This window comes from Chroicocephalus ridibundus, chromosome 10 (genome assembly GCF_963924245.1).
Source record: "Chroicocephalus ridibundus chromosome 10, bChrRid1.1, whole genome shotgun sequence".
NCBI lineage: Eukaryota > Metazoa > Chordata > Aves > Charadriiformes > Laridae > Chroicocephalus > Chroicocephalus ridibundus.
Window position 1 is genome coordinate 7,624,564 of NC_086293.1, and position 26,418 is coordinate 7,650,981.

The window sequence follows — 26,418 nt, forward strand, 5'->3', positions numbered from 1 at the left end:
AAGGATACAGCTAGAAACCCTTCCACCCTCCCTGCCTGTGTCACACGCTGCATTTTAAAATGCTGGGTCACTAGCCCTTCTCTGTGAAGTGCGTGCAGCCCTGGCTAGCTTGGGCAATTTCCTGCTATTGAAATCTTTTGTTTGAGCAATCTTTACAGAAATTACAGAGCCAAGCCAAATGATTTACCATCCAGTCTGCCTTGCTACACAGATTCTGTGGGAGCTGACTGTTCAGTTACATCCACAGTGAGAAAAGAGACTCTCGTTCCACTCTTCTGGGAAAGAACATAAAAGTCTCTTTGCTCTGAATTACAAGTGTGTAAAAAGACTGTAAGTCTGAAGAGGCACTAGGAAAGGATTAAACAGACCAAGCCAGAAGCGCTGGTGTGTAGGAAGAGGGCCAGCTGTACCATACTTACTGAACACACCCCTGAGGCTCTTGGTGAAGAGGGTAGGACCCAATCCTACTTTTTTTGGGTTTCTTTCTCTTGGCAAGTTGGAAGAAACAGGAATTTTAAAGTTTGCTGATAAACATAAAACACCCAGAAGGGTCGCACAGCGAATAAGAACCTGTTTATCTCTCTCTCTCTCACACACGCAACAGTCCAATTCCAAGCAGACAGGTAGAGCTGCCTGAGCACAGTGTTGTCGGGCGATTCAGGAAGAAATTATTGAGGCTGCTCACATCCTGTTAGTTCAAAACCTAGAAGAGCAGCACTACAAATATCAGTACGTAAATGCTGTAAGCCCTGGCCTCTTTAATGCTATTGACTCCCAGTTCCTTTACACATACTCCTGCAGTGAAAGCCAGCTACACATTCCCATCTCTTGGTTTTACTTTTGTGCCTTTCCCATCTATTAAGCAATGCTCTGGGATTATACTGGGAGAGTCAGGCACTAAATTCCCCATACATACTCAATACGAATTAGATGTCTCAACAAACAGGCTGAGCTACTCAAACTCATAACCTGCTCACACGAGCACGACCAGACGCAGTGTGTTTTCCCATGGTGGTACTGCTTGTCCTTCATGTACTGCTACCTATAAAGGATAGAGAGGGCCTACAATGTGCTTAACTAAAGCTATAGCCAACAGTTTGCCAAGGATTGCACTGAAGCACCTGCCTGAGAACAGCATGACGGAGATGACAGCCGGGATCCTGCTATCTCAGCATTTTCAACAACTTTAGAGACATTGGGAGTTCTCATCATTCCCTCTCAGAAACCTTAAGGTCTGAAGCACAAGGACTTAGTGCCCAGCTACCACCTCCGGCTATTACTCTTTATGCATCTATTTATGTGGGTTTTTTCCAGTGTTGGCCACAGTCTTTCTTCAGCACTTTCTCGGTCTAATAAGTTTCATAGTCCCCCTTTTTCCACACCAATTTTTAGATTTCCGAGTCACCAAATGCCTTTCGTTATGCAGTAGAGCACAGGAAACAGAAGTTTGCAGTCTGTCTGCTCTGAACCACAACTTCACGCTTTTCCTCGTGTTGCTGCTTCTCCACCTAAGATTTGGTATGTTTGAGGGTTAATACCGCAGAAGTAAACTTTATGATCAGAGACATTCAAGCAAGAAGCAGCAGCATTTTGTGGTACTTTGATTTTTTATTTTTTTTTTTTTTTTTAAATAAACTCCTTATCAAAGCTGACAAGGACAGGAAGACAAGTCAAAGGGGCTGATGTAAATACATCACTGTTCGGTACGTTATAGCCAGGCAGATCACTGAGTGCTGTAAAAGCAGCACAGGAACAGACACAGGACAGACAGGATGCAGGTCACACTGTTACTCCTTCTTGCAAAGAAAACACAGTTTGGCTCAGGTCAGCACCTCATTTACTTTCCTTCCTAATGAGATTCATTTACAATTTTTCAGTTGTAAAACAAGGAAAGTTTTAAAACCTTTGGCCAGATCCTCAGCTGATGACACTGAACATAAATAATTGCATGGGTGTTCCTAGGGTGGCACACATCTACAACAGCTGCAGAGCCAGACCGTGGATGCTTTAGTAGATATTTTCCTGAAAAACGTCTCCCCACCTGCCAACACAAGCATCTGCTGATCACTTTAGCTCCTTAATCATTGTTTTAATGTTGAACAAGGGTTGGAAGCAGTAAAAGACTTCAGTATAAAGGATTACTATAAAGAAACAGAAATACACATGCAGGGCTTCGTAGCACTCTTGCAAAAACAGAGGAAGAAATCAAGACTGTTTTATGTGACCCCAACCTCTTAAAAAGCTATTTCATTTTGCTGAACTTTCTGCAGAAACTAACTGTGGAAAGCTCTGAGAAATCTTTCTGAAATGAAAATGAGACAATCCATAAAGTTCAAGACAAAGGATTGTCCATTTTCAAAGAAAACTCATTTAAATAAATCTCTAAGTTTAGAAACAAAAGATTACATTAGAAATAGACAATAGAGACAACAGGCAGGTGCTGAGGAAAGACAATAAATAAAATTTTTCAGCCTAACGTTGTACTTAAATGAACAGAAATTTGCACCTACAATGCACTGTAACTCCAGCAGGTTTTAACACTGGCAAAAGAGCAGGGAATCTGGTATCTGGTGGCAGAAGAGAGAGGGATTTCTTGGTTTTGGTTTGGTTGGGTTGGTTTTGGTTTTTTCCAAGTAAAAATGAACAAGAGTGAAGTGTCAGGGAAGACACTTTACTTTGCATAGCCCATGCTTTACCTGGCAGAGTATAAAAGATTATTTATCGAAAAAATGCCCTGAAAATAAATAATTCTGATAGCACCATAGATGAGATACCTAATGGAGGAATTAAGAAGTACTGCAGTATGCATCCAATGAATTATTGAACATTTTGTTGATCTTAAAATGCGATCAGGGTTTACCAAGGTCTCAAGGGGCAACTGTACCTGTTTCCTGGATTAATAATCTGATCCAAAGGGATAGATTTAATGTTTTAACCAGCTGTGGACTTAAAAGAATTTCAAGTTCAATCACAGCTGTGTTCTTGCTGCAATAAAAATGTGAAAAGAGATGTTAACTGCTCAGACTATGTAACAAGCAGGGGATTATCCTTGTTTATTCTAATACATGGTTCTATGATATGCACTAGTGTATTAAAATATATTTGAACAGTTGGGCTTTGCAAAGGATGCTTAGAAACAGAACTCAGGTCTATCTCAAGCACAAAGCATCCCCCAGGACAGGCCTTGTAAATAAGATGGAAGTAGGATCCAGAAACAACAAGTATGATCCCTAGCATAAGAGCAGAGGCATCTATTCATGTTGGCTCAAATGCTAGGCAGTTCCATAGGACTCATTACAGATTCCCTTTGCATTCACTTAAACCATTATCAAATAATCTGTTCATGTGGCAATTTCTTAAATGCTCGCAGATCAGACTGTAAGAGGAGCCTGTAGCAACTTGAAAGTGTTACCTACAAGAATTACAAATAAGTGACTACCAGAGTTACTTTGGAAAGAACTAGTGAAGACCTAAGCTTTTAATTAGTTTATCCCTAGGATGTTTATTTTAGAAGTTACAGGGGTTTTTTTTCTACCTAATGACAACATAAGTATCCTTGAGATTTCAGGGAGTAGTTTAGTTTTCACCAAGAGTCTACGGTACCTACCTTAATTATTCAGTTTGGTCTAAGCTTGAGAAGGGCTATGTTTCCTCTGTTAAACTGTAAAACAGAGCAGTGCTCAAGTAATATTCCTCACCTTCATCGCTTGGGGAACTCCACTGCATCCTGCAAGACAATTTGACTTTGGCTGCCTGTGTCTGTCATCCTTGCACTGACTGCAACATTCCTGGCTTGTGGAGCCCAAAAAGCACAGACAAACTCCTCATCATCATGGAAAAATACTCCGCGGAACCACCACATTCCCAGTGCCACTGTGGACTTGACATTCTTGGAGAAAACTCAGAACTTGTTTGGACTAGGCCCTGAGCTTCCTGCTTAAAGTTTGTCCTGTTCTGAGCTCGACTGTTAGACATCCAGATGTCTCCTCCAACTTAAAATTTTCTATTTGTTTTTAAAGAGCATCAGTTTTAAGCCACAGCAGCTGGCACATATGTATCAAAACAGTCCTTCCCTTCTTAATCTCAGTGGACATAGAATAGTATTTTTCAAAGTCTCAGTATTTGTCTTCATAATAGCAAGTAGGGATTTTACTGTCATGGGATAGACTAAAACTATTCAAGTTAAAGATGACAACTTGGAAAGCAATTCTTTAATATCTGATGAAGCAAAAGCACTTGAAATAGATCCTCCTTAAATTGTGTTTAGAAGCTGCAGATCCTCAGTTTCCACGACTCAGCTCTGTTTCTGGACCAGTACAAACCCGCTATAGTAGAATAAACTATTTTCTTCTTTCATCTTGCTGCATATTTCATACCTTACAATACACTCTAGGAACATATGTGCTGCTGATTTTGTATCCTGCAAACACAAGATAAATGAATAAAGACAAGGCCAAAAGAAAACTGTCAAATTACACTTTATTTGTATTGACAAAATAGGCAAAAGAAAGACTTTGTGTTCAGAGATACAAATTCATTATTTGCTGACAAAATGCTCACATACCCATGTTTGGTATTTCCACTTTCAAGATGACACTGAGTGGATCTTTAACAGGCAATTATTCTTTATCCTAGGGTAAGGAAAAAGAATGCCCAGGAAACAAATTTCATATGAAAACGTCACCTGCTTGCGGCTCAAATTTTACTGCTAAATTCATGATTGGCAGCAAATAATTACATTTGGCTCCAAATGAAAACATATGTAAAACTAAGATCATTAAATAATAAGCATTAGCAGCATACCCAAAATACTTCTCATACAAAGAACATTGCACTTCAACATACACGAGCATTTACCCTTATTTACACATTAGAATTTGTATAGAACAGCAAGACTGATATATACAGAAAAATAGCGGAAACCTTAACAGCCCTAGACGACAGCATATCTAGTGTTGACTCCTTAATTTTTCCATACAGTTTCCCAGGATGTCTCATGATTTTTTTTTTACTATATACTATTGCATAAAAAATAGAATTTACAAGAAGTTCAGTCCCCAGTTAACACTTCAGAATATTTCTGTGTACTATTAAATGTTCAGTGCACTAGGGAGCAAGGGAGTCCAGGTCAGCTCCTTATTGAAAAAAAAAAACCAGAACTTGACAGACGCTACCTATTTAAACACTGTGCTTTACCTTATAACAGACACTGAAATCAATTAGCTGTGCAATAATTACCCAGTGAGTTCCAAAGGCAGTTCCCTACCACACAAGATCTCCCACTGTCTTGCAAGTAATGAAATTAATTTCTCCCTGCTTTCTGCACTTGGGATAAAGATGTACCACTGGATCTCTCTGCTCCTGCTGCCTTCTTGTTTTGCATTTCCCTTTGGGGCACTATCGGTTTCTCCAAAGTGATCCAGTGTTAAATTCTGCATCAGATCCTGATTCTGAACATCATCAAACACAAATGTAAGGGCCTGCGGATATGTTTGATAACCCATCAGTACTCTATCTAAATCCCGGATTCGTCTTCCATCTACAAGCTGATACTTATCTCTCTTTGGTGGTTCCTTCGCAAATTCAGGTAGTGGGTAACTGATATAATCTTCATCAAAGAGGAACAAATCAGAGCTGGTTAATATAAGTGTTTTAGGTTGAAGCGAACTAGTGTTTTGGGCAGATCCTTCAACATGATTTACTTGAAATGCCAACACATACAGAAGGATGTTGAGGGACTGAAGATTAGTCAAACCATCCATCTTCTCTGCCACTAGAAAAGCAAGGTCCCCAATTTCCTCTTCATTTGGATAAATAAATTTTACTCTGCTAGAGTGAATCAGTTCATAATTCTCCATTTTTCCTGCAAGAAACATACATAATTATACTTCCATTTAGTACTACGCAATACTTTCTTAATGCATTAGGATAAGCAACAACCTTTGACATTTGACTGCAGCTGGAAGAATTCAGGTTTTGTATCTATTCATATACGGCTTTACCTGTAGACAATATTAGAATAATTTTATTTAGATTGCAGATCTCTACTGGAGTCTCTCTTGCATTATCAACATAGTTTTCTGCAAATTTCTAACCACATAACTAGTTCAGGGCAATGGCAGAAGAGGTTAAAGGAAATACAGCTGGATTCTCATGTCAGAGATTATCCACTTCCCTACCAGCTGACCTCCTCTGCCTCCTTCCCACTCCCCAGTTCTGAACTCACTGAGAGAATTATCAGACCTCTGAACACAAACAAAATCCCTGCTTCTAAGCAGAAAGAAAAAGCAGGAATTAAAATAAAAAAAGAAAAAGATGACTCTACACAAATTACTTTTATATCCCAACTGGACGAGTACTCCATGCTACGTTCTGGAGTGGCAGGAGGTGACACTGCAGTGCCCTACTTCCTGTAAGTGTTGAAATACAACATACCAAAGCTTGAAGGAAGCATGCCTGCTTTTTTCACATAAATCAATTGGTTGCATTTTCAAAACCTTGCATTTTCTGGGTTTAAGCAGCTTCTCCTTGTAACAGTAACAATAAGCACTATTCTTCAGGAAAATGCCATTTTATTTTGTGCCTTCAACTTGCTTCAGAATTCTAATCAAAAAAGTTTCACCTGATATTGGAATCGAACCTAACAAACCTTAAAAAGTCTAGTTTTCACTTCACTACATTCTCAAGAATGACAGGATTCTTTTATTTGAGCAAGTGAGGACTCTGTTCCCTACACTGTTTTTTAACCTACAAGTCTTTACAGGTTAGGCTGAAACTTGCAGTGGGAGCTACACTAGTACGCACCTGAAAATACTGTATAGGAAGTGCTGTTTCTGCTGGACTCAAGAAGCCATCACTAACTTCATATGTGCGAGGCTTTATATTTAACAATTTTGTTCAGATAAGGCACATATAAAATAAAGTCATGGAGTTTGGTTAAGGTATCAAATAGGAAACAACTGATGCATAAATTTCCCTCAAAAGAGTTTTTAATCAGTACACTTTAGATGGTGTTCTAAGTTTGATGCCTAAATAACTCACAACATGTAGAGAAGACCACTCACCCGTGTTCTTACTCCCAAATTCAGAGTAGAAGTCTTTATCTACTGGTTCAGGTGAAGGTGTGCGTGCAAGCAGTGACAGAACTGCCATAAGCTGCTGTATGAAGGTGTGAGTGTTGTAACTGTCTCTTGTCAGGCAGGTGACTATATGATCTGCAGAGTGTCCTGAAGAAAAGACAGAATGTAAACCACTCACAAATCTGTATGTGGCATTATTATTTCTCCAACCAACATGCAGCTGTCACCAAAAAAAGATTTCTCACAAGGATTATTTCTCCTGAAAACATGCATCATTATTCAGAAAGCTTCCAAATCCTTGGAAAACAGAATCCTTAAAAATCCCACCAAAAATAAAGAATATAATTTCTCTTGATTTAAAGTGTGATGTATACTTAAGATTTAACTGTTCTACTATTGCTGTAGTTCAACCTTATTATCTTCTTATCATCACAATTTATCTCACAGAAAAAACTGCCCTCAGTTTTCTTTGTGAACTTGTTATTCTTTTTTTGCAAGCCAAAGCTTCAGAACAGCAAGACTTTAGATTTCCCTTTTTATGTGTCATTAAGACAGTAGAATTTTTAAGAGCACTTTTGGGGCCAATTAATTCATCGATAATAAGCTTCCCAGTTACCTCAATTACAAGATACTGCAAGACAATATTATCAGCCTACTAGTACAGCACCACCAGGGTTACAGTAACTTAATTTCTTTTAAGGAAAAAGTAGTAACAAAATAATTTACTCTTCCATCTCACTAATAAAATAAAGACAGGAATCCATCTAAGACAAGACTAAAAAGACAAAATAGAACTGGAAAAACTTAAAGCACAAGATGTACTCACCAGTAATTCGGAAGTATTGGTCAAACAGGCCAACATTTACTGACTGCAGGTCGTTAAGTTTTAGCACAAAGCAGCAAGAGAGGTGGAAAGAACTATTTTCACAATCTGAGTTTTCTTTGTTCCAAAAATCTGTTGGAAAAGGATATATGAGAAAAAAGTCAAAAGAAAAAGAACAGATTCTTCTTTCCATTATACCTATATCACACTTGAAGGAAGAAATTAGTAAGAAGGTGGGACTACTGGCTAATAATTTCTCGATCAACAAATACAACCAAATCTCCTTGTTAACAGCATTTCTTGAAGTAGCTGTCACATCACAGATTTAAATCAGCACATGCATTAACAAACTGCTTGCATGAATTGAATGTACACTATGATTTTCATGACCCTTTATTTACCATTTTGGTTATGAAAGGGCCTTCAGCTGCCCAGGTGAAGCAGCTAGGGACTATATGAAATGACACCTGAGAAAAGCATGGATACAATGGCACACGGAAGGGTCTGTTTGTGAAGCAGCCATGACTCAAGACCCTGTTTTTTGAACATAAAAGCCTCATACAAGTACTTTGCATAAAGCAAACAGTCCCATTGTCTCCCTCAACTAGGAAGTCCAAGTAAGAGTATCAACGAAAACTGGTACTTAAACTGAAGACAAACACACAGACATGCATTAACTTGGTAGCCTTATTAAGGATCAAAATAACTATCTTACCTGACTGGTGCTCATCAGCATGAATGAAAGAATCATCCAACAGAAAGTAAATAGCTTTTGTTGACAGAAGCACACAAGCCATCACTTCCACATTGGGAGTCTTGTAAAACAGAACTGAAGACCACATAAGATGTCTCAACTCTTCGTTTTCCACCTAAGATGCAAATTGTATTTCCTAAATCACTTGCACACTTTGATATTTCAGACAGTTTCATCGCCTTAGTGGCAACTTTAGACTACTAGAAAGACAATTTCAAAATCTGAAGCACCTGAACATGCTATAGACAAAGCGCAGAAGTTCACCTCACAGCCGCTAAACGCAGCAGCTTTGATGCAAACACAACAGCAGTCTACTGAAAATGTCTTGTGTTTAATGTAAGAAATTCTGTCATGGTCTAATTATTCCTTGTTTTCTGACCAAAACTTTCTAGTTTCTAGAAAAAAACATCTAGTGCACAACAAAGACTTTCTAGAACAAACACTGCAGGCAAAATTTTAATCAACAGATGAGCAGTGCCTCCCAAGCCTCAAAAAGTCTATTGAGCCTTCAGATGCTACTGAGGGGCTGGATTCAAAGATCCTCAAGAGAGAGGACAGAAGCACAGCTTGCCGCTACAACCACTCTTCCAACTAGGCATCTTCCCAGCTTCTAGCTTGATGAGCTCACTGTGAATCCTCAAATTAGTGACCTTTCTTTATCAGCTTCTCCTGGTGTAAAAAGAAAAGCACAACTTATAACTTGTGCTTACTTAAAAGATCTGAAGTGAGGTAAGGGAATAAAAAATGTCTCTATTACTCAATAAGCTTTTCAATTGACATTTGTACTCAGACCACAATGATTTAATCACTGAAAAAGTCACATCATGAATTTAAAGATAAGATTTGTGCTTTTAAATTTCACGTTCCCCACACACTATAAATATGTTATTCAGAAATTAGGTTTATCTGCTCATATGGTCACAATATAATTCCAACTCCACTAATTTTCTTTCTTTTTGCTACTTTAAAGAAAAAAGAGCACATTCTTGGAGTAATCATATCTTCAAGCGATACACAAATGTACTCTGCTGTTTTGCATCAAGGCTCCCGAAGCCAAAGTATATCCTGGCAGGATACCAATCATGGTAGCGGGGAAGCCAAAATGGAGTAATGCAAACAGGCTTTTATCCAAAACGCTTCCAGGTTTCACAGAGCCTAACTCTTAAGTTTGATCAGGAAAGTTCTTTTAAAAATATTGTATAGTACTGAAAGGCCACATGGCATCTTTTTATACACCTGGGCTAGACATAATACCTCTGCAATGTTGCCATGGAAAAACTCAACTAGGGCATTTCCTTTCAGCCCAGCCACATACTGCAGAGACACAGAAACACGAAGGTGAACAGGAATCTGGTTATCTTCTGTTATCTTCTGCATAAGAAATTCAGATGGATATAAAGATGACAGTGTCAGATGAGGCTTGCAAAAGCTAGAAGAGATCCAGAAAACCCATTAAATCAAATTTAAGGAAATACACAGCTCTTCCCCTACAAAAATTAATACTGTATAGTTCATTCAGAAATTAGGAATGGGTGGACAACTTCTATTCTTAATAGTTTACTTCACATGATTTCTCTTGAGCATAGCCGTCAATCTGCCACGACCTCAGCCTGTAATCACATGAAATAGAAAGTCTCCTTCCACAATACATTTTATGCTGCAACCATAAAACAAACCAAACAAGTTAGACAGGTACAGCCCAGGATAACCATTCGCACATCCTACCAGAATGAAAAAGTAGTTCATCAATACTACAGGCCAAAACCAATGACAACTGTAAACACACTGGGCTAGGCCACATTCACTTCAGCACCATGCAACAGACCTTTATGGGAATTATTACCTTGCTGACTGACCATGTCTGTTTGCCTCCACAACATGATTTCTTACAGCATCTGGCTTGTTTGCAGCTTTGAAAATAATAATAGTCTTAACATCCTGCAGGAGTGTCCTTAAAAGACCGTAGATTCTTAGGAAGTGGAATTTCTCATGAGGTAGAACAAACACTGCTGTAACAATTCTGTATCCAACGAGCAACTCCAACACGTGCCCATCCGAAAATGAACCCTTCTGCTGGGTGGAACCATGAGTTGGATGCAACACAAGTGATGCTAACGGAATCCTATTCAGCTTAAATACACTTTCCAAGTCTTCTGTGCCTACCCATTTACCTGGCAGTAAACTGAAATCCACCTTTACTATGTACAAATACTGGGGTGTCAGAAATATCCAACACGGATGAACCACACAGGGACCCTGGTCAGAAGATTTATACACTGAAGAATAAAGTGCAGAACACAAAACATTTTTTGACCGTTCTTTGTTATTGCCAGCTGACTCTGGTGGATGCAAGATTTTCTGAACACTGGTTTTATTCCCACAAACAAGATAGGTTGGGAAACAACCTTTTATTTCAACATCTTCTGCTGAAATGCAATTCAATTCCATAAGCTGACAGAGAAACTCTTGGAGGTTTGCTTTTCCACAGTACAACGTGGAGCTTGGTAACACTGATGTGTAGTGTTGATAGCAACACGCGTGTAAACAAGAATAAAAGTCTTGAAGATTCTGGGAGTCTGAAACAATAAACAAGTAGTTTTCACTGTTTTTCAGCTTCAGGGTTAAACAGATTTCTGGCAGGAGAAAGCCAAATTCTGTTAGATCAGTATACGGAAAACACAGCGTTAATTTCAAGGCAGAAGAGATGTGCTGGCAATTTCCTCTCAATTCCTGATGAGGAATCTCAAACACAGCTAGCATGTCATCAGTCAAAACCAAACAGGAAGCAAACTGCCTGAGTCCGTTATGAATGTGAATAGAAAAACTCCAGAGAATTTTGACTATGTCAACACTCTCGACTGCTATGTTGTCAGATGACTGAGTATCTGAAGGAGTGCTGAACTCAAAAGTCTGATCTCCTTCATTAAGTCCCATTTCAAAATATCCATCTTCTTTGTCTGTGGTTCTGGAATCACCAGGAGGGCTTCCTTTATTCTCTGTAAAGGAGGGGGGCGATCTCTGCACAGTCTGCACTATCAAGGCAGAAAGGTGCTGGATAAAATCTTGGTTTGTGGCAGTGTATGACATACAATTAAAAGGCAAGATGATGGTGTTACAGGGGTCAGGCACCACACAGTGTTCTTCTGAATGATTCAAACTTCAAAAGAGAAAACAAGCCACAGTAAGTACAAAACTGAATTTAAAAATCAGACGTAGCTACCTACAATTCATGGTGCTGCTTCTCAGAAGTTTGAGGTTTACTCTTGTTACTACACTTAAGTCATTGTAATTTTGTAAAACATCTTCATAGTGCACACACAGCTATTGATTTTAAAGGCTGGTAGCATGTAATGCTATAGAAAGTAAAACCTAAAATGTTTAACTCATCTTCCACTTCCCAACCCCAATAAGCACGTCACTGTGCATTAAAGGACTTTACAATACAGCTACTGCTGGTTTTGAAACTACCAACTGCATTCCAGGGTTCAAAGGTTAAAAACACTTCACACCATGAAATTGATTTTGGTTCAAAAAAACAACTGAACAGAGGCAGCATACAAAGAGACTGTACTGCTTAAAGGCCAGGTTTAAAAATGCAGCATCCACTGTTACTACCCAAAAGCTAATGAGGATTTAAACCAGAACTTGTATATCTAGCTTACCACATATGATGACCACTTCCATACTTTTTGCATGAATCCAGTAGAGGCACAGGTGCCTAAGGAGAAGAAAACATCAGGAAGCCGTCAACTACTTACAGCTGCTGTCAGACTTCAGCATACATGAAAAGCAAAGTTAATGTTGGCAGCTGCTTTTTAAAACTAGTCAACTGACTGCGAAGTCCTGACTGTTGTACTCCTGAGCAGCTGAACAGCTATCCTTTAAGGATCCTGAAACACTATCTGTTTACTTTAGGTTGAGCAGTCTATGAATGCAGGAAAAGAAGAAACTGCTGCTGACTTGAGAACAGATCCAACCTGTGACCCATGGACATTTCAGCACACTACAAATTTTTACTGAAGTAAAGTGAGCCAAAAAGGTAGAGGAACTTGACAAAGACCAACTACACTGGTAGCAAAGGAAGAGATTCCCCCAAGTCTTGCCGTCTCATTCCTTGAAGCCATACATATGAAGAGTGTTTCCAACACAACAAATGAAATCACAGTACAGAAGTTATCAAGCAGCAGGAGTTTGAAGGAGACAAATTAAGCCCGTTACTTATTGACAGGGAGAAGGTTCTTCCACTCTACTAGCAAGAGAACCGCTTTTCAAAAACTGATATTGTAATAAGGTAAGACAGAAGTCTTACACTCAGTATCTAAGTGGATATTAAATGATGTGATACTAATACTGGGAAAACTTCTCAAAGTCATGACATAGTGACAACAATTCTCTGTAACTCTAGTAAACTTAAATTTTGCATTTAATTTACAAGGCAGACCAACCGCTTCACTCAAACTTGGGGCTACCTCCTTCTCCCTTACAATAGCTCTGAGAATCAAAAAAAACTTTGCTATGGATTACTATCGTAACAGACATCTAATATCAGAAATAAGCTTGCAAAACCACTTAAAAATACCATAAAATAGACAGAAGGATGGCAATTACCTGATTTTTACATCTGGAGTCTGGTATTTCAAAGCATCTCTGGGGAACTGTATGGTCTGTAGGAGTCGAACCACTGGACTGCAAAAAACTGCTGGCTAGGACTGTTTCTTCACAAATTATTTCTAGAACAAATATAAACATCTCTTAAAATCACTGAAGCAAAACCTAAATGAATGTCTAATAGTATCTGCCAAACAAGTGGATTTAAAATGGTATAACCAAGATCTGATCATAAATCATTAAAGCTAAAGGGTATCTGCACATAATAGCCAGGACAAAACAAAAGCAGGCAGAATTTTAGCCTGATTACTGAAGTACCTTTAACAGCACTGAAAGTTGCACTAAAGGCCATTTAAGCTTATTTTTCAAGCTAACAATTTAAATCTCAACATCTGGTGTAAGAGTTCTTCACGTGATTTAATTTTAACATCACATGGTTTAATTTTAACATAACTAGTCAGTTTTGTTAATACTAACCCTTACTTTTACCAAAACATTGCCAGTCTGGAAAAAATCCAGCAGAGCACTCTTTGTAAGCTTTGTAGCATTCTCTCAAATTTCTGTAGTCTTCAAGTGAAGTAGTATAATATCTGTGTAAAACCTTTAACCAGACTCAGAAGGTCTGGTCCCTCAAACACCATTCAAGACAATTATCTCACCTTATTCAGAATCTTTTTGAAGGGTTCAAAGCTGAATCAGCAGTAAAAACTTATCACGAGTGGATATAAACCAACATTCTCAGGGACATTTGACTTTTTGCCTCTTTGATATTTCACAGCATCGCACTGATGCAACAGAGCAAATCAATTTTCAGCATTACCACTGAGCCAGCCAGGGAGCTCAAGTATATAAATGCACAAATGAACAACAGAATTACAGTGTGGATACGCTTCTGGCGTGAGCACAGAAACTCCTGCATGTATCTTTCTGGATTGATGATAAAGTTTAGTAGATTACATCAAACCATCTCATAGTCAGAGGAAACACAAGAGGTATTTACTACTTGAACAAAATACTGTGTTAGCAAGAAGGAAACTCAAATTGACAGGAAAAACAGACCATGACAGCATTATTTTTATCTTTGTTTCCTATATAAATATTTAATCTTTTTCCATAAGCCATTTGCCAGTGACACTTAATATGAATAATATGTTACGGAAACAGATGGTGTCCAGAAAAACTGCAGAGAAAACAATTCATAGAAATAGCATATCAGGAAATTAATTCCATTATTCATGATTTAAGGTCTAACAGTGAAACTAACTACCTAGCTAATTCCATTTTTAAAAATATATTTCTCAAAATCAGTATTTTGAAATCAATCTCTGATAGACAGATATGTAGCAAATAATCAATTTCTATTGTTAAACCTGAAAAATAGTCTGCCCTAGTACTAATTTTCCTACTATTTACAAAAGCCTTCCCCAAGACTCTACTAAAGGAACTTGTGAAAAAGGACTGAAGTAAATAAACCTTTACTCTTATACCAGTCTTTCTATAAGGGACAAGATGCCATCCAGATGGACCTGGACAAGCTTGAGAAGTGGGCCCATGTGAGCCTCATGAGGTTCAACAAGGCCAAGTGCAGGGTCCTGCGCCTGGGTCAGGGCAACCCCCAATATCAATATAGGCTGGGGGATGAAGGCATTGAGAGCAGCCCTGAGAAGGACTTGGGGGTACTGGTGGATGAAAAGCTGGACATGAGCCAACAATATGCGCTCGCAGCCCAGAAAGCCAACCATATCCTGGGCTGCAACAAAAGAAGCATGGCCAGCAGCTGAGGGAGGTGATTCTGCCCCTCTACTCTGCTCTGGTGAGACCCCACCTGGAGTACTGCGTTCAGCTCTGGAGCTCTCAGCACAGGAAAGACATGGACCTGTTGGAGTGGGTCCAGAGGAGGCCACAGAAAATGATGAGAGGGCTGGAGCACCTCTCCTATGAGGACAGGCTGAGAGAGCTGGGGTTGTTCAGCCTGGAGAAGAGAAGGCTTGAGGGAGACCTCATTGCGGCCTTCCAGTACTTAAAAGGAACTTATAAGAAAGATAGGGACAAACTTTTTAAGAGGGCCTGTTGCAACAGAACAAGGGGTAATGGTTTTAAAGTGAAAGAGGGTAGATTTGGAGTAGATATAAAGGAAGGATTTTTTTTTTTTTTTTTACAACGAGGGTGGTGAAACACTGGTATAGGTTGCCCAGAGAGGTGGTAGATGTCCCATCCCTGGAAACATTTACATTCAGGTTGGATGGGGCTCTGAGCAACCTGGTCTAGTTGAAGATGTCCCTGCTCATTGCAGGCGGGTTGGATTAGATGACCTTTAAAGGTCCCCTTCCAACACAAACTATTCTATAAAACTCCCAAGTACTTCAGAAAGAAAGATCTAGATGTATTTTTCCTCCCAAGACTCATTTGCTTCAAAACATTTACTGTAATAGAAAAAGACTAGTGACAAATAACTTTTAAACAGTCACAGTGATTGCTGGCATGCATTTTTACACCTAGTCCTGTATAAAGATGCAGGTTGTTCTATAGACAAACTGTCTCAATCTCATACCTTAAATGCTTAATACTTTAAAGCAAGCATTGACTTCATTTTGGAAAAACTGGCATTTTATCTGCAGATGAAAAGCCAACTAGAAGGGCTACAAAGGCAAATGAAGTACATAAACAGCAACTAAGTCTGTAACTTGCCTGTCCTTTAATCAAACACTGTCAGAACAATTTCAATTTTTATAGAGTGAACTAAGACACCTCTATTGATTTTGCAGAAATCACAGCAACGGACTTTTTACAAAGATCAAGCTTTTCAGGCATGTTATTCTGCTCCGTCCACCAATTTATTAAGAGTAATGTATTCCACCCAAAATTATTGAGAATATAATTCCTGCTCTTTTAATTGGTTATAAAGCCTTCTCCCACTATTCATGACCTACTGCACTTTAAGTTTTCAAAGCAGAAAAAAAGAGCATCTTCATCTCTTCTCAGTCACAAATGAGTATTCCTGTAAGTCAGTCTTACGGGCTCTCCCACAAAAGATGAAAGATAAGCCATTCTTATATATTCCTAACGCAACAAGCATGCTTATTTCAGACACACAGTAAAAGTAATTTTCAGGTAAGGTTAGCAGGTGCTGTAGAGCACAACAGGTGTGCAGAAATCACAGACTCAGACAGAACACTAATCCCACAACTGCCTTTTACTCCTCTCCTTTTTCTATCTTCCTTTTGGTTTGATGGAAATGCAGCTCTTGCAAAAGAGTAAAAATGGAACAGATGCTGCTTGACCTCACATTTTGCAGACCAAGAACAGGCAGAAAAGTAATTGCAAAACATGTCTCTACATGCCGTGGTTTTCCATAAGGCATGTGTCTAAACTAAGAAAAGATACATAGTCCTCTGCTGGTGATTTCTGCAGGATGATGCAGTAAAAGTAGTCCTGTACCCAAAGTTCCACTACAATTAATTAACGCTACGGTGAACAACAGGTCAGTTTTGCTGATTCACATACAACTTCCACTTTCTAAGCCAATACCACCAGATCTTACTGCTTTGTCTTGATATGCCCTATTATCCATGCACATAATATTCATGTATATCAATGCAGCTTAGAAAAGCAGAACCAAGAGGCTCAGCCCAGCAGCACGATACATACATGATTACCTTGGCTGGAGCTGACAGGACGAGGCAGAGAGGGAGAGGAAGGACGAACAGTAAGAGAAGAACAGTTTGATTTGGAGCTGGCGGCAGTGAGCCTGGAGTCCTCACTGATCTAATAAAGAAAGTATGCAGTGATTAAAGAAAAAACTAAATACATAGGACACATTAGATCCTGAACTAAAATAAGTCTACACAAGCTTTCTCAGTTTTAGTAAAAGGAAAGATAGTGCCAGCTTTTTTTTTGCAGGGGTGGGTGGGGATCCTCCAAAGTTTCTACTTTCACTCTAAGTGAAATTCCACTAAGTATTCATTTACAGAAGTCATTCTGATCACTGACTAATCACTGTATGCACAAAACTAGCAGCAAGTTTCACAGCCACAAAAAAATGAAAACAGGATTTCTACACTGTAGGGACAGAACAGGTTCTGATAGTAAGTTTATTACCAAAGCAAGACTAACCAACTACACGGCACACAGATACACGTAAGAGAAGGCAAGGAGCATTCAGATTTCTGATTCTTTTCCACTGCTAAACACCCACAAGAAGAAAGTTTGTGAAAGTCATTTCAGTACTCCACAACACAAGCGGTAAAGTCACACCTCTGCAGTACTTGTATAAGATGTAAAATATGGTTGTTAAGGTCAACTGCATATTCATTGTGTACACCATTAAGTCATTTTATCTTTTCCTCTCGTTTCCTCTCTCCCAAGCCAACATAAAAAGGGAGTCTGACAATTACTGAAATTACACTGAAAACTAATTAGGAAAAAGAAGCAACGTTAAAAGTTCGCACCACATTAAAGCACAAAGAAAGCGTAAAAACTTTAATGCCAAGGAAAGTTTAATGAATTCCGCTTAGAATACTTGTGGAAGTATTTGTAAGCTTTTTTTTTTTGCACACAGCACATTCTACTCCTCTCACAGCACCAGACTCACCTTTTTATCAGAGTTGCTCAGCTTGTATTTCACCTCCTTTGCTTTTTGAATAGCTTTTAGCACTTCCACAGTGTCTAGTTCCTTTTCTGTGGTACCAATATTATCCAAACAGACCTAAAAAAAGAAAGTTAAAACATCTAAAAATATTGAAAACAGGCAGCTCTGCAACTTATTTTTATTAATGTAATAGTAAAAAATTAGCTTAATGCAAACCATGTGCATCTTTGTAACCATTATCACATTAGACCTTGCTCTAACATGATACAAATTTAATGCAAACTCAGAAATGCTTGGGAAGCTTAACACCCTTCCAGCACAACTGTGTTTCAGTATTAACATACTGTTACCCCCTGAAGACACGGTAAACTTTAATTTAGATCCAGAAGCATAGTTGAATAATGTTAACATGGTTTCATTCTCTACAGACCTTCTCCAACGCAAACTAAAAACTCATCAGGTTTTTAGAACATTCACACTATTTTCCTCACCCAGGCTTTGAAAAAGATTTTTTCAAATGCGAGTTTCAAAGGAAGAAGTGCACTGTGGCTTACCTCTGAGGCCCTGTCCCCAAACTGAGCAAGTACTTTGGTCCGGTAATCAGGGATGATGCTCAATGGATTGCTGGATAAAACCACCTTTTCTAAGCATGGGAGGTTTCCTATATTTTTCACTTCATCAATCTGAAAGTTTTTGAATAAAAGGATGAATACAGATTGGCTAAATGAAAATGAGCATACAGACTGAGCATTTCTTGCATAAATTACATACATACAATGACAATACAATTATATACATCCACTTTTATTTATTTGCAGTTTCACCCACTAAAAGAAGTTGCCTGTGATCTGAAGCACAATTGAATTTGACACTGAAAATCAAGTTACCTGTTCTATTTTGTTGTTGCTCAGATCCAAGTTGACTAATGAGTACAGTTTGTTAAGACCACACAGCCTTTCCAGCTGATTTCCTGCTAAATTCAGAGTTTTGATGTTTCCCAGTTTTGTGTGAACACCTTCTAGTGATGTAAGCTTGTTGTAGGATAAGTCCAGGTGAACAAGGTTGTAGAGATGCTACAAAAGCAGAGAAAATCCACATCATACACCAATTAAAATTGAGCAATATCAAAGACATTGTATTATGGCTTGCTCATTTTTTTGTGCAACTGTGTTTTCATGCTGGACACTGCCTAGCGTGAAAAACATGACATGAAATTATTCATTACATGGGTTCAAGCTTGTAGAAAGGGAACTTCCTCAACTGCATTTTTACAAACACACAGATAACAGCTGGCAGTGAATTAATTTAGTTAAGAACTAGCTGTTATATGTCAATATTGGCAAAGAAATTAAAATATCCAGAGCAAGAAATGCACTGTTAAAAGAGTACTTGCTGTTATGAAGGATAAGCTATTTGGGCTTCCATGAGGAAGATGAGCAACAAACTTCTGACGCAATAAAATCTGTGTTCTAAAAAAAAAGTCACCTTCGAAAGCATCATTTACCTGTAAATTTTCTACCAGAGACACCCCATTGTGACTCAAATCCAGGAATTCAATCTTCGGAATTAATTTCTAGAAGAGGAGAAAAAAATGTGTGCATTGAATGCATTTTAGCTTTTAAATCAGTCCATACTTCCTTCACTAACAGCTAATCAACGAGCAAAGCAAAGGTATCATCCAATGCACAGTCTCTCCTCTCAGCTTTTGGTATTAAAGCATTCCATATCACCTAGTGCAACAAGAGAGTTGAATCTTGCTCTTACTCTGAGGAGTAGGGTTAAGTTTTGATTTGAAACCTGGTTTCTCACTGAAACTGCTCCCAGTTTAGCCCCATTAACTGTAGATTAAGATCATTAATAGATGTTTCCATCTTATCCAACAAGCATATCTATGTTACACAGAAACCTGGATAAAGACAATGCTACCAAAAACCAGAAGATCAATGATTTGTTTCTGTGTTTTGATTATAGTATTTGATTATACTAGCCAAGCATTACAAGGTCACACAAACCTCTCAAAAATGCACTTTAACACAGAAAGCGTTTTATTTTTGGAAGACTCAAACCTTGAATTTGATGCTGAATTTTGACACCAATGTATTTGCATCTGCTATATTTTGACTGTAATCTCACCAATGATTTGCCTTGTAGTTTAGGCCTGGACTCAGACCTGAAGAACTCATAAATCTACATGACAAGAAAATCCTTAACAAGAAAACTGTGATCCAAGTCCATGATCTCTACAGACATAACTATTTCCTGCTTCACAAGAGTAGTTAAAGCAAAAAATTACATTAGTATTTGACACATGTCCTTGTGATGAATGTTAATTTTTTTTTTTAATAACTGATTTACAAAATTTAATTCTAAGGTACTGGCAAAATACTCCAAATTTTGTTTCCATGCTCTTCATGCTGTTTTGATGTCAAGAAGGCTGCCAGCAAACCACAGGTTTTTCAATATGCAGGAAGTTTCAGCCTTGATAACACTCCAAAGTTGAGCCCAAGACATGTTTTGTTATTTTTTAAAAAAACCTTTGTAAGTGGCCTAAGGACTATGCAAACAGTAAAGCATATTTCAAAAAGTCCGTACTCATGGAAGTGTTGCTTACAGAGCACAGAATGACAAACTTTTCTCCTTTAGCAAGGAAAATACCAAAGTAGTAAAAGGAAAAAAAATTCTCCTAAACATTAACTTGGGTAGCTAATCAACATAAAAAAAGTGCAGACTAAAATCTTTCAGAAAAAAAAGATATATAAAGCATATACAAAATTCCTGCTGTGTAATGTGCTACAGAAGATCAATCATACTTTTTTCACAAATGAAAAAATATTTCTTACCACTGAATCATCAATTTGAGAGATGCTATTGTGACTCATATCCAAAGTTGTTAAAGTTCTCCATGTTGGGATAACTGCTGTCACTGGACAACTCGAAGTTGCACCCTCTGGCTCCCACTGGTCAAACTCAGAGGCCTCAGGCACTAGGATTTCCTATTTAAGACAAGCACACTAAAATATCATGCTCATGTCTTCAGTAAAAGCTAATAGTTTTGAAAACAATCCAAACAACGTTATGTAAGGGAGATCTTTAAGCTTTATGATCACCCAGATTTAAGTTGTATGTCTTAATGTGAGCTGAGTGGGTCAGAATTATTTTAGATCTATAGGGAGGGAGTTCCAACACTTGCAGCCAATCCAAATTGGAGAATGTGGTAGAACAACAGAGAGACTGTGAAAATTACCCTACTAGACATCCCTTGCCAAATCAAAGCCCAGAGAAAAGAATAAGACATACACATCCAGTTCTGGATGAATACCAGAAGCATACATTCCAATAAAAGCATCAGAAATGTCCCTGTGAAGGGACACATGTAAACACTTCTCCACTTAAAGCTAAGATTCTGAAAGCTTAGCAAACCCTTTCAGTTCCATGGTTCTAAAAGCAGAACCTGCAACAGGCAGTACAGAAAAGGACATGGACTCCAAATGGATATTTCCACAATGTGCATGTTATTTTTGCACATGCTTTAAACACTCACCAGAAGTAGGAACTCACTCTTACCTTCATTGATGTTGCCGAAAATCGAATACTCATTGTGGCCAGAGTATGTTTTGATGAAGTCAGCCCTTTGATAAGCTTTCCCCCACAATGACTGATCTATTTAAAAAACATAATGTTACAAAGTTAGAAATGCTAGAACAGACAAATATGAGACACAGAAGCAGCAGCTAAAAGCTTCAATAGCAGATTCTCTACTAATGTGGAAAGCAGTTACACCATTCCCTTAAAATCTCCTGAGATTATCAGGTCAGAAATACCAACATTTGGTAAAGCCAAAGCAAGAAATTAGAGACATTAGAGACATTACTATAGAAAAGTAAAATTCAAACATTTATTTGAACAAAGCTTCTTCTCCATTGACTTTCTGCCTCATGTATTCTTCAAGTAGTTTAATAGGGCACAGTATTTTACTGCTACCAAAAAGAGAGGTATCTCAAACTATGACTACCTGCAGACATGTTTATTTAGGTATCACGTGTGAATAATAATAAGAAAAAATACATGCCTAGGAAGTGAAGATACTAATCTAATCATTTAATATGCTAGTGAGCTAATTACACAGATTAAGTTTAAGATTACAAAGTCTTTTTTCTGTAGCTCGACTTGGAACAAAGCCATCAAAGGTCTGCTGCAGCCTCTGTCCATCAACCAGGTCCTCCTCTGTAGAGGGTTGCACACATTGTGCAACCACTACAACCGGATCATTTGCTGGCGTACTGGGGAAACCACACTAAATAGAGAGCGAGCTCCTGCCACCCTTGAAAAAATTCTTTCCAAATTACCACTGTAAATTTTTGGACAGTGTTCACTACTGGGTGGAAAGGTCAATCTGGTGCCAGTCAATCCAAAACTTTTCATGAACAATTACTAAAGTCTTCAAGACCAAAAACCTTTTATTTTCTCCCCACATTAAGCAAAGCTACACCTGAAACTATCCATGCTCACAGGAAAGAGGAAAATTGATACTGTTCTGCAATATCCTCTCTGCAGTATGTTAGACTCTCTTCTACTATTCAGACTGCTGTAGTTTCTTTCCGACAATAAAATGTCAATAAATCACTGACTTCAGGAATCCACTTCAGTTCTTAACCAACTCAGTCTCTCATATCAATGAGACAACAGCATTCATGTACTAGAAAAGGTACTACACCCATCAACAGTAGACGCAATTGGATATTCTCTCTCTGGAAAGATCTGAAGTGGTTTGAAAACTATTTTGCAAAATACTCCTTGAACAACGTCTTCTAGAAACCCTGTCATTTATACTGAAAGCAGATCAACGAAAAAATTCTGCAAAACATCAAGCAACAACCACTATATCCAAAAGTGTACTTTCGCAAGCAAATTTAGCGTCAGGACATTATCACAAATATTTGGTGCTTTACAAATGAAAAGTACTTTGTAATAGGAGATACCATTTTAACTCATTTATTAGATCTTCACGGCATGCTTGTATATGGCTGGAAACCACTTTATTGTAAAGACACACAGAGCACCAAATCAAAGCATACAATCACCTATTCTGAGAGCAGACCTGGCATTTGCAGAGCCTCTATAAAATTATGAGCACTCAGTCATACCTCTATTTGATGAAGCGATTTGAAAATTGACAGATCAAAAGGCAAGAGATGCTCCTGAATGTTACTGGTTCCAAAAGGTCCCCCTGTTCCAGTGACCTAGCAATCAACATTTACGAACAGAGTTAGTGCACATAATCCAACTTGTCCGCATTTTTGATAGTCTTATGCAGGCAACAGCACAAATACAGTAGTGCCGTTTGGCTGTCTTGGAAAGACAGCCAAAGTTTCAACCAATTTTTCAAGTATGGAATGATTCATGAAACTTGCAGATTAACTCTTCAGCAAAAAAAGTTAGTTGGTCCAGCTAAGTGCACTGAACTTGAACTGCCACCTTGTGCTTGTGTTTTGTAGCACACGAGGCATGCAAAACAGATACCATAGGCAAGACTGACCAAAGCTTCATTCTCAGCTGAACAAGCAGAGCTGCATTCACTAAAAACAACTTCCTTGAAACATCTGGATCCTCCAAGATAGAACTGTCTTCAATTCCACAACAGGGGATGAAGTTCAAGGCACTGACAATACAGGTTTGAAGGAAACATTAGACATTGGTATACATCTAATAAAACTGCATCTAATGTTTCCATGTGGTCATTGGATTCTGGAGTCAGAGCATGTCAGCAGCATAAAAGACAGTTTTTTTCATTTATGTTTGCTGTGAATATAATTTTGGGAGAAATCTTTAAGGTTTTTGTCTGGTCCTACCCTTCAACTCAAATTGTTCTATGATTCTAAATGTATCTTCCAAGCTCTGAAGGTGCCCACTCACAAGCATTCAAAAGGGCCAGAAATTCTGAAGATGGGCATTTTTCTAAACAACATGCTCTTCTCCAGACAGAGAATCCTCTGTTCAGAGGATTCTATACACACACAGGATGGCAAAGGCAACTGAAGATCCACAGGAATACCAGTACAGCTGTGGTTTTGCTTTTGCAACTACCTAAGTCCTCCAGTGACACTTCCCCTGATCCACTCCCCTTTGTTTCACCATACCACACAAAGGAAGCTGCTCTTCATGTAATAACAGGGCTAAAAAGTTTTTGAGCTGTAGCAAGCAGTGTTAAAAAAATTACTCAGGAAAAAGTCCAATTCGGTTATTTGGTAGGAAAAAAACAAATTATCTGTTCTGAGACTATTTTACATTTATTCTGAAATGGTATTTTAGCTAGAAATTCAGTGCCATCTCATCTATGAAACTGAGGGTTTTGTTGGGTTGTTTTTTAAAGCTTTCAGATACAGTCAAAGGTGAGAAAGGGGACAGTATTTATATACACATGTGCTTGTATGCATATATATATACATATACATTGGCTTACCCAGAGTGTTTGTAAAGAATGCAGGGTTGAAGAGAACAATATTATTTATTTATCAAATATTCATAATATTTAGGTCAGTGCCACTCCTACTAGCACCCACTACGATTCTGTGATTGCATCTCTACAGAGAGCACTACTGAAGAGACCACAATGGAGAATCAACATCTTCATTAGACAACAATGTGTATTGAAGGCTGACAATAAACAGAGATATTTAATATTGACTTCTAAATGCTTGCAGGTGTTTACTATGAATAAAGTTCTTGTGTATTCAAACTAGACTCCAAGAGCATGCTAAGAATCATGTCATAGAAACAACATCTCCAGTATGTGTGCAAGCATAGCTCACCTTTAAATACTTGAGTCTACAAGTGAAGTCTAGAATATGACCTAGATCTGTTTTGGCATCTCCATTAGCACATGTAGGCTTCCCCTGTAGCAACTGTTGAGTGACAGCATATAACTGCAAGGGTCTGATGGTGAAGACTTCCCCAGCCATTAATAACTGCTCTCCTGAAAAACAGAGTATGATGTTATCAAACACAATGCTGCAATGGTTACAAAAGAATAAATGGTACATGGGAGATCTAATGATAGATATTAAGTCTTTGTCATTTATACTCTAAGCTCATGATTAAGGTACCAAAACAATGTCCTTTTTTGCCACTTTAAAGTAGAATGGCTGAATTAAGATTTTTTTTTTTAACACCAAAACAATTTAGGTATTCAAATATTGCTACTAGTGCAACTAATAGCAAGTTTCCCTCAATCTTAACAGGACTGGAATCAAAGTTCATTTATATAAGGTAAGAGATACTAAACTTTTTCCGAGATAAATCCTTGAGTTCTATAGCATAGGACTTACTCTATTCAGAATAAGCAGTGCCTGCCACCCAAAAAACCCAGACATCTTTTGCTCCTCTGTCTAAATGCAAAATTGTAGGAAATATATTTTCTTGGAGAGTATAAGGGACTTTCACCACACTAATACCAATGCAAACTCCCAGAACAGGAAATGCATTATTTGATAATATTTTTACAATCCTATTTCATTCTAGCAACAGTAGGAAACAGCATCCAAAAGCCTCTCTGAAAGCACTACGGCAGTCAGAACGTGCACACATGCAACTAATACCTTTCTTCTCCTCCTTTTAGGGACATCAGTTTGACTTCAGGGACAAGAGAGCATCAGCTTTCACAATAAGCTGAGTTCTCAGACACGCTCTGAGGAGTAAAATTCCCTTTGGCTTCAGTGGGAGCAAGTCCAAGCGTCCAGCTACATGTTACTGGATGGCTACACTATATACAGCAGTCAGACATCAATGATTTTGGTATCAGTGGGACTGCAGGTACTACAAAGTCAGGAAAGATTTCTTCAGGAGCTTCCTTAAAGTGTTCCAAAATTTGCTGCATGGACCCTCTGAAATGGCTTGACCTAAAGTTAATTTTGTGCCAGAACAATCTGAAATGGCACGCTGAAACAGGCTTCACCTATCACCTTAGCCAACTGGAATTACACAGTAGCATCTATCATGTCCTTCAAAACAAAATTAGCATGGGTTAATCATTTCACATGCCTCCTACTGTTAATGGACCAGTTAGAGCTGTTGCAGTTACAGTAAGTGCATGTCACTGTCACCTTCCAGCCTCAGCAAAGGCCATCCTTTAATTAACTGACCAGGTCTCATGTTTCCTGAATTCTGGAAGAACAATATTTATTTAGATATGTAAAGTGCCCTCTCACATTTAACACACACTATATCAGGACTCATTGATATAAACCAAACTTCCTTACAGGTTACACTAAAACATACCAAGACAGAAAGCTTAACAAACGCTTCTGATCACCAGTTATCACATCCTATCCTTTAAGAACACAGACTTGTAGGTCCTCTTCAAAACCTAAATGCATCAATTTCTCTGTTTTGTTTCTAAATGTAGTGGCACTACTGTTACAGCTCCTCCCAAAATGCAGCTTGAATGAAAGTTCAAGCAGCAAGAAAAACGTGAAGAAAAAGTCTCAGTCTGATATGAAATATTCAGATTTCTCATTGCCTGAAGATTAAATATCACAGGTACATTAATGCATGCACATAGAGGAAACCA

At 38.3% G+C, this 26,418-nt stretch overlaps 1 protein-coding gene across 2 annotated transcripts in view; it reads right to left on the reverse strand.

Moving 5' to 3' along the window:
- Nucleotides 1-4,462: 4,462 nt before the first annotated feature.
- NISCH (nischarin) overlaps nucleotides 4,463-26,418 on the reverse strand; it is a 32,687-nt gene continuing 10,731 nt past the window's right edge. The window contains exons 5-21 of one of the 2 annotated variants that reach the window (XM_063348563.1): nucleotides 24,662-24,825; nucleotides 22,997-23,092; nucleotides 21,417-21,512; nucleotides 20,693-20,845; nucleotides 19,357-19,425; nucleotides 18,740-18,925; nucleotides 18,407-18,535; nucleotides 17,856-17,969; nucleotides 16,921-17,029; nucleotides 13,265-13,386; nucleotides 12,319-12,374; nucleotides 10,500-11,813; nucleotides 9,911-10,085; nucleotides 8,618-8,771; nucleotides 7,906-8,034; nucleotides 7,065-7,226; nucleotides 4,463-5,863 (exon numbers count right to left, since the gene is read on the reverse strand). In XM_063348563.1, the coding sequence (XP_063204633.1) occupies nucleotides 5,235-5,863; nucleotides 7,065-7,226; nucleotides 7,906-8,034; nucleotides 8,618-8,771; nucleotides 9,911-10,085; nucleotides 10,500-11,813; nucleotides 12,319-12,374; nucleotides 13,265-13,386; nucleotides 16,921-17,029; nucleotides 17,856-17,969; nucleotides 18,407-18,535; nucleotides 18,740-18,925; nucleotides 19,357-19,425; nucleotides 20,693-20,845; nucleotides 21,417-21,512; nucleotides 22,997-23,092; nucleotides 24,662-24,825 (3,857 nt within the window). In that variant the 3' untranslated portion in view covers nucleotides 4,463-5,234. Of the gene's footprint in view, nucleotides 5,864-7,064; nucleotides 7,227-7,905; nucleotides 8,035-8,617; nucleotides 8,772-9,910; nucleotides 10,086-10,499; nucleotides 11,814-12,318; nucleotides 12,375-13,264; nucleotides 13,387-16,912; nucleotides 17,030-17,855; nucleotides 17,970-18,406; nucleotides 18,536-18,739; nucleotides 18,926-19,356; nucleotides 19,426-20,692; nucleotides 20,846-21,416; nucleotides 21,513-22,996; nucleotides 23,093-24,661; nucleotides 24,826-26,418 lie in introns of those variants that run through there. The other variant, XR_010072854.1, reaches the window with a different exon arrangement.